The sequence below is a fragment of the Triturus cristatus genome, chromosome 10 (genome assembly GCF_964204655.1).
Source record: "Triturus cristatus chromosome 10, aTriCri1.1, whole genome shotgun sequence".
Taxonomy (NCBI): domain Eukaryota; kingdom Metazoa; phylum Chordata; class Amphibia; order Caudata; family Salamandridae; genus Triturus; species Triturus cristatus.
This window is the reverse complement of record NC_140593.1, coordinates 1,223,370,015-1,223,382,300: the sequence shown is the minus strand read 5'-3', so window position 1 is coordinate 1,223,382,300 and position 12,286 is coordinate 1,223,370,015. Positions and strand designations below refer to the sequence as shown.

General features: G+C 51.9%; 1 protein-coding gene across 4 annotated transcripts in view; it reads right to left on the bottom strand.

Moving 5' to 3' along the window:
- Nucleotides 1–12,286, bottom strand: part of L1CAM (L1 cell adhesion molecule) — a 729,162-nt gene that overhangs the window by 48,881 nt on the left and 667,995 nt on the right. For all 4 annotated transcript variants that reach the window (XM_085629771.1, XM_085629773.1, XM_085629772.1 and 1 more), the window contains 2 exons: nucleotides 9,790–9,987; nucleotides 8,543–8,613 (listed from right to left, as the gene is read on the bottom strand). In XM_085629771.1, coding sequence (XP_085485897.1) covers nucleotides 8,543–8,613; nucleotides 9,790–9,987 — 269 coding nt within the window. The remainder of the gene's footprint in view (nucleotides 1–8,542; nucleotides 8,614–9,789; nucleotides 9,988–12,286) is intronic.

The following is a 12,286-nucleotide window of genomic DNA, read 5'->3' as shown; positions in this document are numbered from 1 at the left end:
GCCTACTTGCCCACACCTGCTGATTGAGGACCCAAGAACACTTTCCAAGCTGAGAGTCGCACCGACCTGTGCCGACTCTCCCCATCACGAAAGAAGTTCCAGTATCGGGCTCGGGGCCCGCAACGCCTTATTTCCCCGTTCGCAGGAACCGATCTCTGTGAGTACTGGAACTACAAGTAACATTTGCGAGAGACTACAAAGTATCCATTCGAAACTACGAACCAAGAACATTTGCCTGCTGTATAACCTGGTGGCCTAGCGAAAACGTTATTGGTCTTGTGATAAGTCTGCTGAGATATATATACCTATTTTTACATAAAGAAGCGTATTTTTATATATATCCAAGTCTGGTGTCCGTTTCTGGGGGGATTGATGTATTTACTGTGTGTGCGATTGTAAGTGCTTAACCAACAACGCCTGAGGAATCGCCTTGGCTGCTCACGCCACGCACCTAGAGGGTGAGCAAGGGTCATTCGCGAGGGGTTATCCTGCGCCCTGACGTGGAGGAGAGGGTTCCTGCTTGACACAAGGGCAACCTTGCGCCAACCAGAGATCCCCGACTCTAACATTGTTGGCAGCGGTTGGGATTTCGGATTTGCACTTGTAATTTTCATACAGTGAATTATTGATCACCAGATAGTGAGAGCAGACCAAATAACGCAGCCACAGGTTTTTAATTGTTGAGACATCTGCCATTACTGCAACCATGCCTGGCTCACACTCCGCTGGGAGAGCACTCTCTGTGATTTCTGGAATCGATGAGGTGGATTGGGAGAGACTGGAAGGTTACACAACGGAGCAATTGAAAGGCTACAGTGTAAAATTCAGAGTTCCCCATGCTGGATTCAGGAAGAAGAACCAGTACCTCAAGGCGCTGAGAGCCTGGAAGGAGTCACGAGACCCACGGAATGCGGGGGACATCGTTCCACCCGACAATCTTGAGGAGCCCAGCAGAGTCCGGTCGCCAGAGGAGCTGGCAGACAGGGCAGCCGACAGGGCGCATGCAATGGAGATGGCAAAGTTGGCAGGACAAATGGAAATGGAAAAGCAGAAGTTGGCCCTGGAGGCACAACAACGCCAAATGGATCATGATATCAGATTGAAGGAGTTGGAGCTGAAGGCGAAAAGTTTGGACACCACTCCTTCTGGTGGCAGCACTCCACCAGCGCAGGTAGAGTCCAAGGTGTACATCCCCAAAGATGTAGTAAAGGAGTATTTCAGAAAGGATGACATAGGGCAGTGGTTTAGGGCCTACGAGGTGGCCATGTCCTCACACCGGGTCCCTGAGAAAGACTGGGGAGCGGGGTTGTGGGGAAGGTTCCTTGCTGAAGGGCGTGACACACTGTTAGATTTACCCTTAGATCTCCAAACCTCATACCCCCATATGAAGGAAGCTTTAATGACCAGGTATGGGTTAACTCCGGAGCTATATCGACAGAGGTTCAGGGAGACCAAGAAGATCCCTGAGAGTACGTATGTGGAATATGTGACCTTTTTCTGCAGAGCGCTGGATGGTTGGGTGAAGGGTAGCAAAGTGAATGATTATCAAGGGCTGCTTGATTTAATTGCATGGGAGCACTTGTCCAGTCAATGTTTTCCTGAGCTACGCCAGCACCTGATTGATAGCAAGCTGTCCAACCCGAGGAAGCTTGCTGAGGAGGCGGACCGCTGGCTCAGCACCAGGGTCCACAAGGGTCAAGTGGGAGACTCCGCCAAAGGTGGGCAGGGTCCCCAGCAGAAGAGTGGGGGGGACAAGGGTAAACAGAAGGGGTTCCAAAAAGGCCCCCAAAGTAATTCCCAAGGGAACCCGCAGAAGGGTTCTCAGCCTCCCCCAACCCCGCAGCAGAACGGGGCCCCGACAGGTAGACCTGTTCCAAAGGGGCCCTTCAATTGTTATAGGTGTGGTGACCCGGGTCACATTGCCTCTGATCCTAAGTGTCGCCTGTTTGGTAAGACCGCACCCACTGGTGCTCCCCCCCGGCAAGTAGCTAGTGTTAACTTTGGGGAGGAAGTAGCAGTCCAGGAGGGTGGGGGTCCCGGGCAGATGACCCTAGTCTCGCTAGGAGACAGTGAGATGGTCCCTGTAACCTACCTACCCTCTAACACTAAGAAATATGGGCAGGTGGTGACCATCAATGGAAAGAAGGTTGAGGCTCTTAGAGATACAGGAGCCAGCGTGACCTCGGTGAGGCAACACCTGGTGTCTCAAGAGCAGATTGTACCCAATGCCTACTGTAGGGTTGTCAATGCTGACAACGTAGAGAGTCGTTGTCCAATGGCTCAAGTTCCCTTTGAGTGGGGGGAGGTCTCTGGTACTCTACAAGTCGCTGTGAGAACTGACATGCCTGTAGACTGTCTGCTAGGGAACGACCTGGAGAGTTCCCCTTGGGAAAAGGTGGAGAAGACCACGCATCTGAGGATGGTGGGTCTACCCGACTGGGCGTGCGTGACCACCCGGTCCATGGCAGCCAGTAGGGGTGTTGAGAGGGTCCTGGAGCCTGAGGGAGAGGTCCAGGAACCGGCCTTAGGGAGAAGGCGCAGGAGGCGCGGGAAACCGGCCCCCGAAGTTCTCACGGCCCAGGAGGAAGTAGACCCTGAGGGGGATACTCTGGAGCCTACCGGGGAACAGATTGCCGAACTGGGAGATCTGCCTGAGCTGACCCACTGGCAGCAAGAAGGAGGTCCCTCCAGGGAGGAATTCTGCAGGGAGCAGAAAGAATGCCCTTCTCTCGTAGGTATGCGGCAACAGGCTGCAGACCAGGCCAATGGTGTTCAGGCCAAAACACACTACGTGTACTGGGAGAGTGACCTCCTGTATTCCGAGCCTAAGGCTGCTGAACCTGGGTCAGCCCGTGTGCTGGTGGTACCCCAGAAGTTCAGAACCTTCCTACTGGGGCTGGCTCATGATGTGCCGTTAGCAGGACATTTGGGGATGGACAAGACCTATGACAGGCTTGTCACCCACTTTTACTGGCCCCAAATGCATAAGAATTCCGATTCCTACTGCAGAACCTGTCAGACTTGCCAGGCAAGTGGTAAGAGCGGAGGGAAGCACAAGGCTCCTCTGCAACCTTTCCCTGTGGTCGGTACGCCATTCCAACGAGTGGGTATTGATATTGTGGGGCCTCTGGATCCCAAGACAGCCCTGGGCAACAGGTTCATCCTGGTCTTGGTGGACCATGCCACCCGGTACCCTGAAGCCATCCCTCTGAGGACAGTGACGGCCCCCGTGGTGGGACGGGCACTGATGGGAATTTTCTCCCGAGTGGGATTCCCTCTAGAGGTGGTGAGCGACAGGGGGACCAATTTCATATCCACATATATGAAATCCCTGTGGAAGGAGTGTGGGGTAACGTACAAGTTCACCACTCCTTACCATCCCCAAGGAAATGGGTTGGTTGAGAGATTCAACCGAACCCTCAAAGGCATGATCATGGGCCTGGACGGTCCAATGAGGCGTAAGTGGGACGTCCTCTTGCCATGCCTGCTCTTCGCTTACCGAGAGGTGCCACAGAAGTCTCTAGGATTCAGCCCCTTTGAGCTTCTGTATGGTCACCCGGTAAGAGGACCTCTGAGTTTGGTAAAGGAAGGCTGGGAGCAATCTCCCAGGAAACCTCCCCAGAATGTATATAGTTACATGCTGGCCTTCCGAAACCAGACTCGGCGTTTCAGGCAACTTGCTGAGGCAAATCTGGAAGCCAGCCAGGAGGAGATGAAGCGGTGGTACGACCGGAATGCCACTCTGGTAGAGCTTCAACCTGGACAAAAGGTGTGGGTCTTGGCCCCAGTGGAGCCTTGTGCACTTCAGGATAAGTGGACAGGTCCATTTGAGGTTGTGGAGCGCAAAAGTCCTATCACCTACTTGGTGGACATGCAGACTCCCAGGAACCCTTTGAGGGTCCTACATGTTAACCGCCTTAAGCCCCACTTAGAGAGGACCGAAGTGGGCATGCTGCTGGCCACTGATGATGGAATGGAAGAGGAGACCGAGCCTCTTCCTGACCTCTTAGTGGCCTCTGAGAAAGATGGGTCAGTGGATGGAGTTAACCTCTCACCCACCCTGACGCCCGAACAACAGGAAGATTGCCGCCACTTGCTGGGACAATTTTCCGACCGATTCTCCCTGGTTCCTGGTGTCACAGATTGGTGCGTCCATGATGTGGACACCGGAGACAGCTTACCTGTGAAGCACAAGGCTTACAGGGTAACTGACAGGGTCAGAGCTTGCATTAAGGAGGAGGTCTCCAAAATGCTTGCGCTAGGGGTGGTTGAGTTCTCCAGCAGTCCTTGGTCCAGCCCCGTGGTCTTGGTCCCAAAGGCTGCTGCGCCGGGAGCCACACCTGAACTCCGGTTCTGTGTGGACTACAGAGGACTCAATTCAGTCACGAAGACTGACGCGCACCCCATCCCCAGAGCTGATGAGCTCATTGATCGGCTGGGGGCTGCCCGGTTCCTCAGTACGTTTGATTTAACGTCTGGGTACTGGCAGATCGCCTTGACCGATGGGGCCAAAGAGAGGTCCGCATTCTCTACACCAGATGGGCACTTCCAGTTCCGAGTCATGCCATTTGGGATGAAGAATGCCCCTGCCACCTTTCAGAGGTTGGTCAACCAGGTACTGGTTGGGCTGGATGCGTTCAGTGCCGCCTACCTGGATGACATCGCAGTGTTCAGTGCCACCTGGCCTGAACACCTGCGCCACCTCTGGGAAGTGTTGATGGCGCTGCGCCGAGCAGGCCTCACGATCAAGGCAAGCAAGTGCCAGATCGGGCAGGGTTCCGTGGTGTACTTGGGACACCAAGTGGGGAGTGGCAAGGTGGCACCCTTGCAACCCAAAATTGAAACCATCCTGGCTTGGGAACCCCCCAAGACGCAGACCGCAGTGAGGGCCTTCCTGGGGCTCACTGGGTACTACAGGAGGTTTGTCAAGGGTTATGGAACGATCGTTGCCCCCTTGACAGAGCTGACTTCGAAGAAGCAGCCCAGGAACGTGATTTGGACTGACACCTGTCAGAAAGCTTTCGACACCCTGAAGACTGCCATGTGCACGGCGCCCGTGCTCTTGGCCCCTGACTTCTCCAAGGAATTCCTAGTGCAGACAGACGCTTCAGAGCATGGTGTAGGGGCTGTTCTTTCACAGATGACTGAGGAGGGCTGGGACCAACCCGTAGCCTTCATCAGTAGGAGGTTACTTCCACGGGAAAGTAGGTGGAGTGCAATTGAGCGAGAAGCATTTGCTGTGGTCTGGGCGCTGAAGAAGCTAAGACCCTACTTGTTTGGGTCTCACTTCCGGGTTCAGACGGACCACAGGCCCCTCAGATGGTTGATGCAAATGAGGGGTGAAAACCCGAAGCTGTTGAGGTGGTCCATCTCCCTACAGGGTATGGACTTTACGGTGGAACACCGTCCTGGTACAGATCACGCCAACGCTGACGGTCTGTCCAGGTATTTCCGCCTTAGTGACGAGGAACCCCCTGGGCAAGGGTAGTTCTCCCCACATTTCAGCTGGAGGGGACACGTGTTAGACCTGGCACCTTGGCGTGAGTTTCCCTTCCACTTTTTGATGGTGTGCCTCGATTGTTTTGCTGGTGTTGTCCGCTCAGGGCACTGCGCCACGGCTAATCCGTGCCGCAGTGCAAGTGCTCCCGAGGTAAAATGTACCTGTAATTGATATTCATGATTGGTTTATTGGATTCACTGTCAGTCCCCAGTAAAGTGCACCAGGGGTGCCAGGGCTTGTGAATGCCAATGCTGCTGGTGGGCTTGCAGCGCTGGTTGCGCCACCCACGGAAGCGGCCTTGTAAAATGTGTCTAGGGTCTGCCACCGCAGACCCTGTGCGCGGTCCGGGAGCGTCGCGCTGACTGCGCAAGTGCCCCCACTTGCCAGTCCCTAAACCTTCCCTTACCTACATATTAGCCACCCCTCTGGTAGGCCCAAGGGCAGGGTGCATTGTAGGCATAAGGTAGGACATGCCCTGATGTGTGTGGCATGTCTTAGTAGTGAATTACAGCCATTTTTGTTCTTCACTATTGAAGGCTACCTGCTCTCCATAGGCCAGAATGGGCTGCCGGGATCACGCCGACGCTGTGACCCCAGTGGACTCAGAGAGCATGGTAGAAGTGTCAAGTTTAGTATGCCTGAACTCAGGATGATAAAATACTTCTTGTAGTCAAGTCTATTTTAATATCCTGGGTTTGTAAATACTACTTTTAGAAAGTTAGTATTTACTGACCTGACCATCTCAGTCCGCCTCTGCTGTGTGTATGTGTTCTGCCTGGCAACAGTAAGGAGCAGGGTTGGGGAATCCCCAGAGACAGGTTGGCTGCCAGGTGGTGGGTAGAGAGATTACACCTGGATGGGTGGGAGGAGTACACCTTGACTCTTGAATAGACCTGTGCTCTGCCACCACAAAGCCGGCGCCACCCCCTGTGGGGCGGCTGATGTCTCTGCCCTGCTGCTGAAAGGAAAGAGCAGAGTCACCATAACAAAGTGCTCCAGAACTGGACTAAGCCAGGCCTAGGCCCCCTGGCGCTAAAGAACAAAAGAATCATGGTATAAAAGTAGGAGCCTGGCTCCTAAGAAATCAGAATCCTGTTTGCCACAAAGGACCTCTGCCCGACTAGAAGGAGAAGAAGACGCCGGAGGAGCTGGCCTGCTGCTTGCCTTGCTGAGAGAGGAGAGGAAGAGACTTACTGAAAAGACTTTGCTACTTTGTGCTTGAACATTCTCCAAGGGCTTGATCTGAGCTTGCCCCCTGAACTGAACCCCAGGAACAGTGGGTTCTCTGTGCTTCTTGCTCGTCCTCCAATTCGAGCCGTGTGTGCATCCCGCTGGAAAAGAGACTGCGCCCCTCATCGCCCCTCCTAGGGCCGTGACACCCAGAAGCTCGCCTGCCTCAAACCCGTGAGAGCCCCGCTCCGTCCCGAGCCGCTCTCTGTCCCCGGGCCAGGCCGCCTGCATCCCTGTCACCGCCTGCCACTGGAGCGCGCTGAACGCGCTATCACCCCTCCTGCCGGAAGCCGTCCGACGACTGTGATCTACGCCGGGTCATCCAGCTGCACTGACCGTGCCCTGCGACCCCGCTTCGCTATCCCCGGACATCTCAGGCCGCGCCGCCCCCGCTGTGGAGACCCTCCTGCACCGCCGTGCTAAAGGGTCGCGGGCCGCGCCTGCCTACTTGCCCACACCTGCTGATTGAGGACCCAAGAACACTTTCCAAGCTGAGAGTCGCACCGACCTGTGCCGACTCTCCCCATCACGAAAGAAGTTCCAGTATCGGGCTCGGGGCCCGCAACGCCTTATTTCCCCGTTCGCAGGAACCGATCTCTGTGAGTACTGGAACTACAAGTAACATTTGCGAGAGACTACAAAGTATCCATTCGAAACTACGAACCAAGAACATTTGCCTGCTGTATAACCTGGTGGCCTAGCGAAAACGTTATTGGTCTTGTGATAAGTCTGCTGAGATATATATACCTATTTTTACATAAAGAAGCGTATTTTTATATATATCCAAGTCTGGTGTCCGTTTCTGGGGGGATTGATGTATTTACTGTGTGTGCGATTGTAAGTGCTTAACCAACAACGCCTGAGGAATCGCCTTGGCTGCTCACGCCACGCACCTAGAGGGTGAGCAAGGGTCATTCGCGAGGGGTTATCCTGCGCCCTGACGTGGAGGAGAGGGTTCCTGCTTGACACAAGGGCAACCTTGCGCCAACCAGAGATCCCCGACTCTAACACGGCCCATGACGAGTCCAGCTCGTCATGGGCACAGAAGGGGTTAATGTCAAACCTCACTACATGAGAAGTCTAAGGGTGGGTGAAAATCATGAGTGTTGGCAGTGGTGAAATGGGAATATAGAAGTGCAGGCACTCACTATTTAGAGTGCCTGTTTGCGCCTGAGAAGTGCCAGTACTCTCCCATTAAATATGTTGCATCAGTGCTGAGAAGTGCAGGCACTCCTTCCCTCACTCCATATTGTAATTCTGCATTTGGTTGCTACCTCATTTCATACATCATAACCTCTCCTCTTCAAAACCCTGCCCCTGTAACACAACATTACCTAATCTCTGCCCGGCTATCTATCTTGCCAACCGTTCACCTGAAACCACCCAGCCCCCACTAATGATCACACCAACATGGTATTAAAACATTACAAAGTAACTGCATTTTTTCTTGAGAGCCCATGACTAATCATAGTAACCAACAAAAACAACTAGATTAACCACTAACTTTGGATTCCGGAGTAGCGCTCCTACTCCCCGTAAAGCACTTTAAGGACTTGTCAGTGGTAGTAAGTGCAATAGGAATCCAATCACAAACACTCTCCCTTTTAAAATGATAAGAAGTGCAGATACTCTCCTGTTAAATGTATTGCATCAGAGGTACTCTTCCTTTCAAGTTAAAGAAGTGCAGGTACTCGGTATTGGACGGGCCCTGCCCATGTAAGGCACTGAGTGTGGGGAGATGGAAGGTGGCACAAGCAGCAGTGATATGGGGGATGGGTCAGTGGGTAGCTAATGAGGGAAGCCTTCACTCACCTCCCAGTAGATGTACATGTTTGAGGGCTCACTGCCTCTCCCTTTTACTTGCTCAGGATTCTTGTCAGGGGCTGAGGGGAGGTGAAAACAACAAGAGAGAAGATGTTACAGTTTTTTATTTAAATTCATGCCTATGTACATGGCATAGACCACCCCACGTAGGAGAGTCATGCACCATTTAATACACAGTAGAGAGAGAGACAGACAGACAGAGTGGTGGAGAGAGGAAGGTCAGAGAGGGAAGCAGAGGCAGAATAGTGTAGACCGACAGAAAGAGACAGAGAGGGACAGGAGAAAGAGCACACGAGGGAGAGGAATAGTCAGACCAGGAGAGGGAAAGTGTGTGATACAGAAAGAAAGAGAGACAGCCACACAGTGCAATAGAGAGGTTTAGAGAGTATGAGAAGAAAAGAGTAAGAGATAAGAAGACTGAGAGATAGAGAGGGAGAGAGAGAGAGAGGAGTGGGGGGGGGGGGGTAGAAAGAAAGACAACCCACAGAGAATCCCAGATGAAAACAAATCTGAAAAGCAGATGAGCCCTATTGGCGCCCACTGGTGGACACCGTTCAGTGAGTTTGGCTGGAAAGGGGAGCAGAGGAAAGCACAGACTCACTGATGCAAATTCAGGGAATCTGAAGTAGAGATGGAACCCCATGGAGTGGGAGGAGGGAAGGAGAGGAGACGAGGCCCTTGGCAAGGCCAACTCAAGGACACGATTGACATCAGTGGCCAGTCTCGGAGAGGAGCGCCTTATGAGTGCCAAGATTGAACAAGGTGCACATCAGTGTGAATCCAGGCAGAGGAGGAGGTGTATACAAGGGGGCCTCCCTGGGTTAGAGTCTAGGGCATAGTCCACGATGTTGTCATCTTAGTTAAGGCTGGCATTGGTTTCAGGCTCATTTTAGCCCTCCACCCGGGGCTTAATTTGAGCCAGGCACTTAATAGTCAACACCAGCGCGTGTGACAGTTTGCCGTAAGGTGATGCTGGTGCTGTCCGGCTAATTTAGAGATGACCGCAACAACAGTTAATTATGAATTCAATATACATTTAAAATGACTATTACCTGTTGCCCCCGCCTTTCTTAGAGCTTTGGGGGCCTGAAACAGTCTGAATTGTCACAAGTGTAGTAGTGTGGTAGTTCCTTAGCAGCGCTGACCGGGACAATGGGTGGTGCAAGCTGCAGTGGCCTCCTGATAAGAGCCCTGACACTTATTTTTTTACAGATTAAACGCTGCCTTCCCCTCACCTGCTTTTGCTGTTTCGAATCTATCAGAGTCACCGCTGGGTGTGCTCTTGCCGACCTCATTGACGGCGGTGACCCGGAACTGGTAATTGACAAAGGGGGAAAGTTCCAGCTCCACGGAGTTGAGGGTCCCATCGACACGTTTCAGCTCGTGCCACTGATTCCGGCTGAAGGAGTCTTCCTCATACTCGATGATGTACTCTGCAAGAAGAGGCGACAGTCAGGGAGATCTGTGAGCACTACATCCAGCAGCGATGCTGTACTAATCCTGCACTGAGGAGGACTAGGCAGGTAAAATCTTACTGTCCTTGATTTCTATCCTGCATCAAAGAGGACTAGGCAGGTATAATATTAGTCACCAAAACACACCATACACCCTACAGAGCACACCAGACCGCACACAACCCTTTACGTTATATCAACATGGCACGGTGGGGCGCTATACGGTTATACCCTGCGCCAGTGTGGCACTGCAGGGCCCCTGCCATGCACTTCTTTTCTCCCAGCGTGACCAGAGAGCGCTGGTCTCAAAACAGGTGGTAGCCGCAGACACGTCACTCTCTCCGAAAAGATGAAACGTTTCACTCGGGCCCCCGCTCCCAGCTGGCACTTGCTGCACCCCACAACCCCCCTCCCATCCCCTCCAGCGGTGCCCAGCTGCCAGCCTTTCACCAGGGAGGTCTGGACTCCGGTTGGCAGAGAGGAGGGACTGCGAGGGTAGGCAGCACTAGGGCATAGTGGGAGCATTATCAAGAGGCCATAGGGCTGGTGCAGGGTCAGGGGGGTGAGACCGAGTGTCAGACGAGCCCACTCGGGAGACCTCGCCCCGCTTCCGGCCTAGAAGGGAAACCAACGCCTTGGATAGGACAACTCCAGGCAAGAACCTGGGAGGGATTACTATGCTGGGCTGTGACCACCCCCTATCCTTAGTTTCTATCCTTCATCGAAGAGGACTAGGCAGGTATAATCTTGCTATGCTTGGTTTCTATCCGGCATCGAAGAGGACTAGGCAGGGATAATCTTGCCATCCTTGGTTTCTATCCTTCACCGAAGAACACTAGACAGGGATTATCTTGCTATCCTTGGTTTCCATCCTTCACCGAAGAGGACTAGACAGGTATATTCTTGCTATCCTTGGTTTCTATCCTGCATGGAAGAGGAGTAAGCAGGTATAATCTTGCTATCCTTGGTTTCTATCCTGCATCGAAGAGGACTAGGCAGGTATAATCTTGCTATCCTTGGTTTCTATCCTTCACTGAAGAGGTCTAGGCAGGTAGAATCTTGCTATGCTTGGTTTCTATACTACATTGAAGAGGTCTAGCCAGGTACAATATTGCTATCCTTAGTTTCTATCCTTCATTGAAGAGGACTAGGCAGGTATAATCTCGCTATCCTTAGTTTCTATGCTTCAACGAAGAGGACTAGGCAGGTATAATCTTGCTGTCCTTGGTTTCTATCCTTCACTGAAGAGGTCTAGGCAGGTAGAATCTTGCTATGCTTGGTTTCTCGTTTGCATCGAAGAGGTCTAGGCTGGGACAATCTTGCTATCCTTGGTTTCTATCCTTCACTGAAAAGGACTAGGAAGGTAAAATCTTGTTATCCTTGGTTTCTATCCTTCACTGAATAGGACAAGGCAGGTACACTCTTGCTATCCTTGGTTTCTATCCTGCACTGACTGAAGAGGAGTAGGAAGGTATAATCTTGCTATCCTAAGTTTCTATACTACATTGAAGACAACTAGGCAGGTATAATCTCGGTATCTTTGATTTTTATCCTTGACGGAAGAGGACTAGGCAGATATAATCTTGCTATCCTTGGTTTCTAGCCTACATCGAAGAGGTCTAGTCAGGTACAATCTTGCTATCCTTGGTTTCTATCCTGCACTGAAGAGGACTAGGCAGGTACAATCTTGCTATCCTTGGTTTCTATACTGCATCGAAGAGGACTGGGCAGGTACAGTCTTACTTTCCTTAGTTTCTATGCTTCAACGAAGAGGACTAGGTAGATGTTATCTTGCTATCCTTAGGTTTTATCATCGACCAAAGAGGACTAGGCAGGGATAATCTTGCTATCCTTGGTTTCTATCCTGCATCGAAGAGGATTAGGCAGGTATAATCTTGCTATTGTTGGTTCTATCCTGAATCAAAGAGGACTAGGCAGGTACAATCTTGCTATCCTTGGTATCTATACTGCATCGAAGAGGACTAGGCAGGTACAGTCTTGCTATCCTTAGTTTCTATGCTTCAACGAACAGGACTTGGCAGGTATAAACTTGCTATCCTTTGTTTCTATCTTGTGTGGAAGAGGAGTAGGCAGGTATAATCTTGCTATCCTTGATTTATATCCTTCACTATAGAGGACTAGGTAGGTATAATCTTGCTAATTTTGGTTTCTATCCTTCACTGAAGAGGACTAGGTAGGTATGATCTTGCTATCCTTGGTTTGTATCCTTCACTGAAGAAGAGTAGGCAGGTATAATCTAGCAATCCTTGGTTTCTAT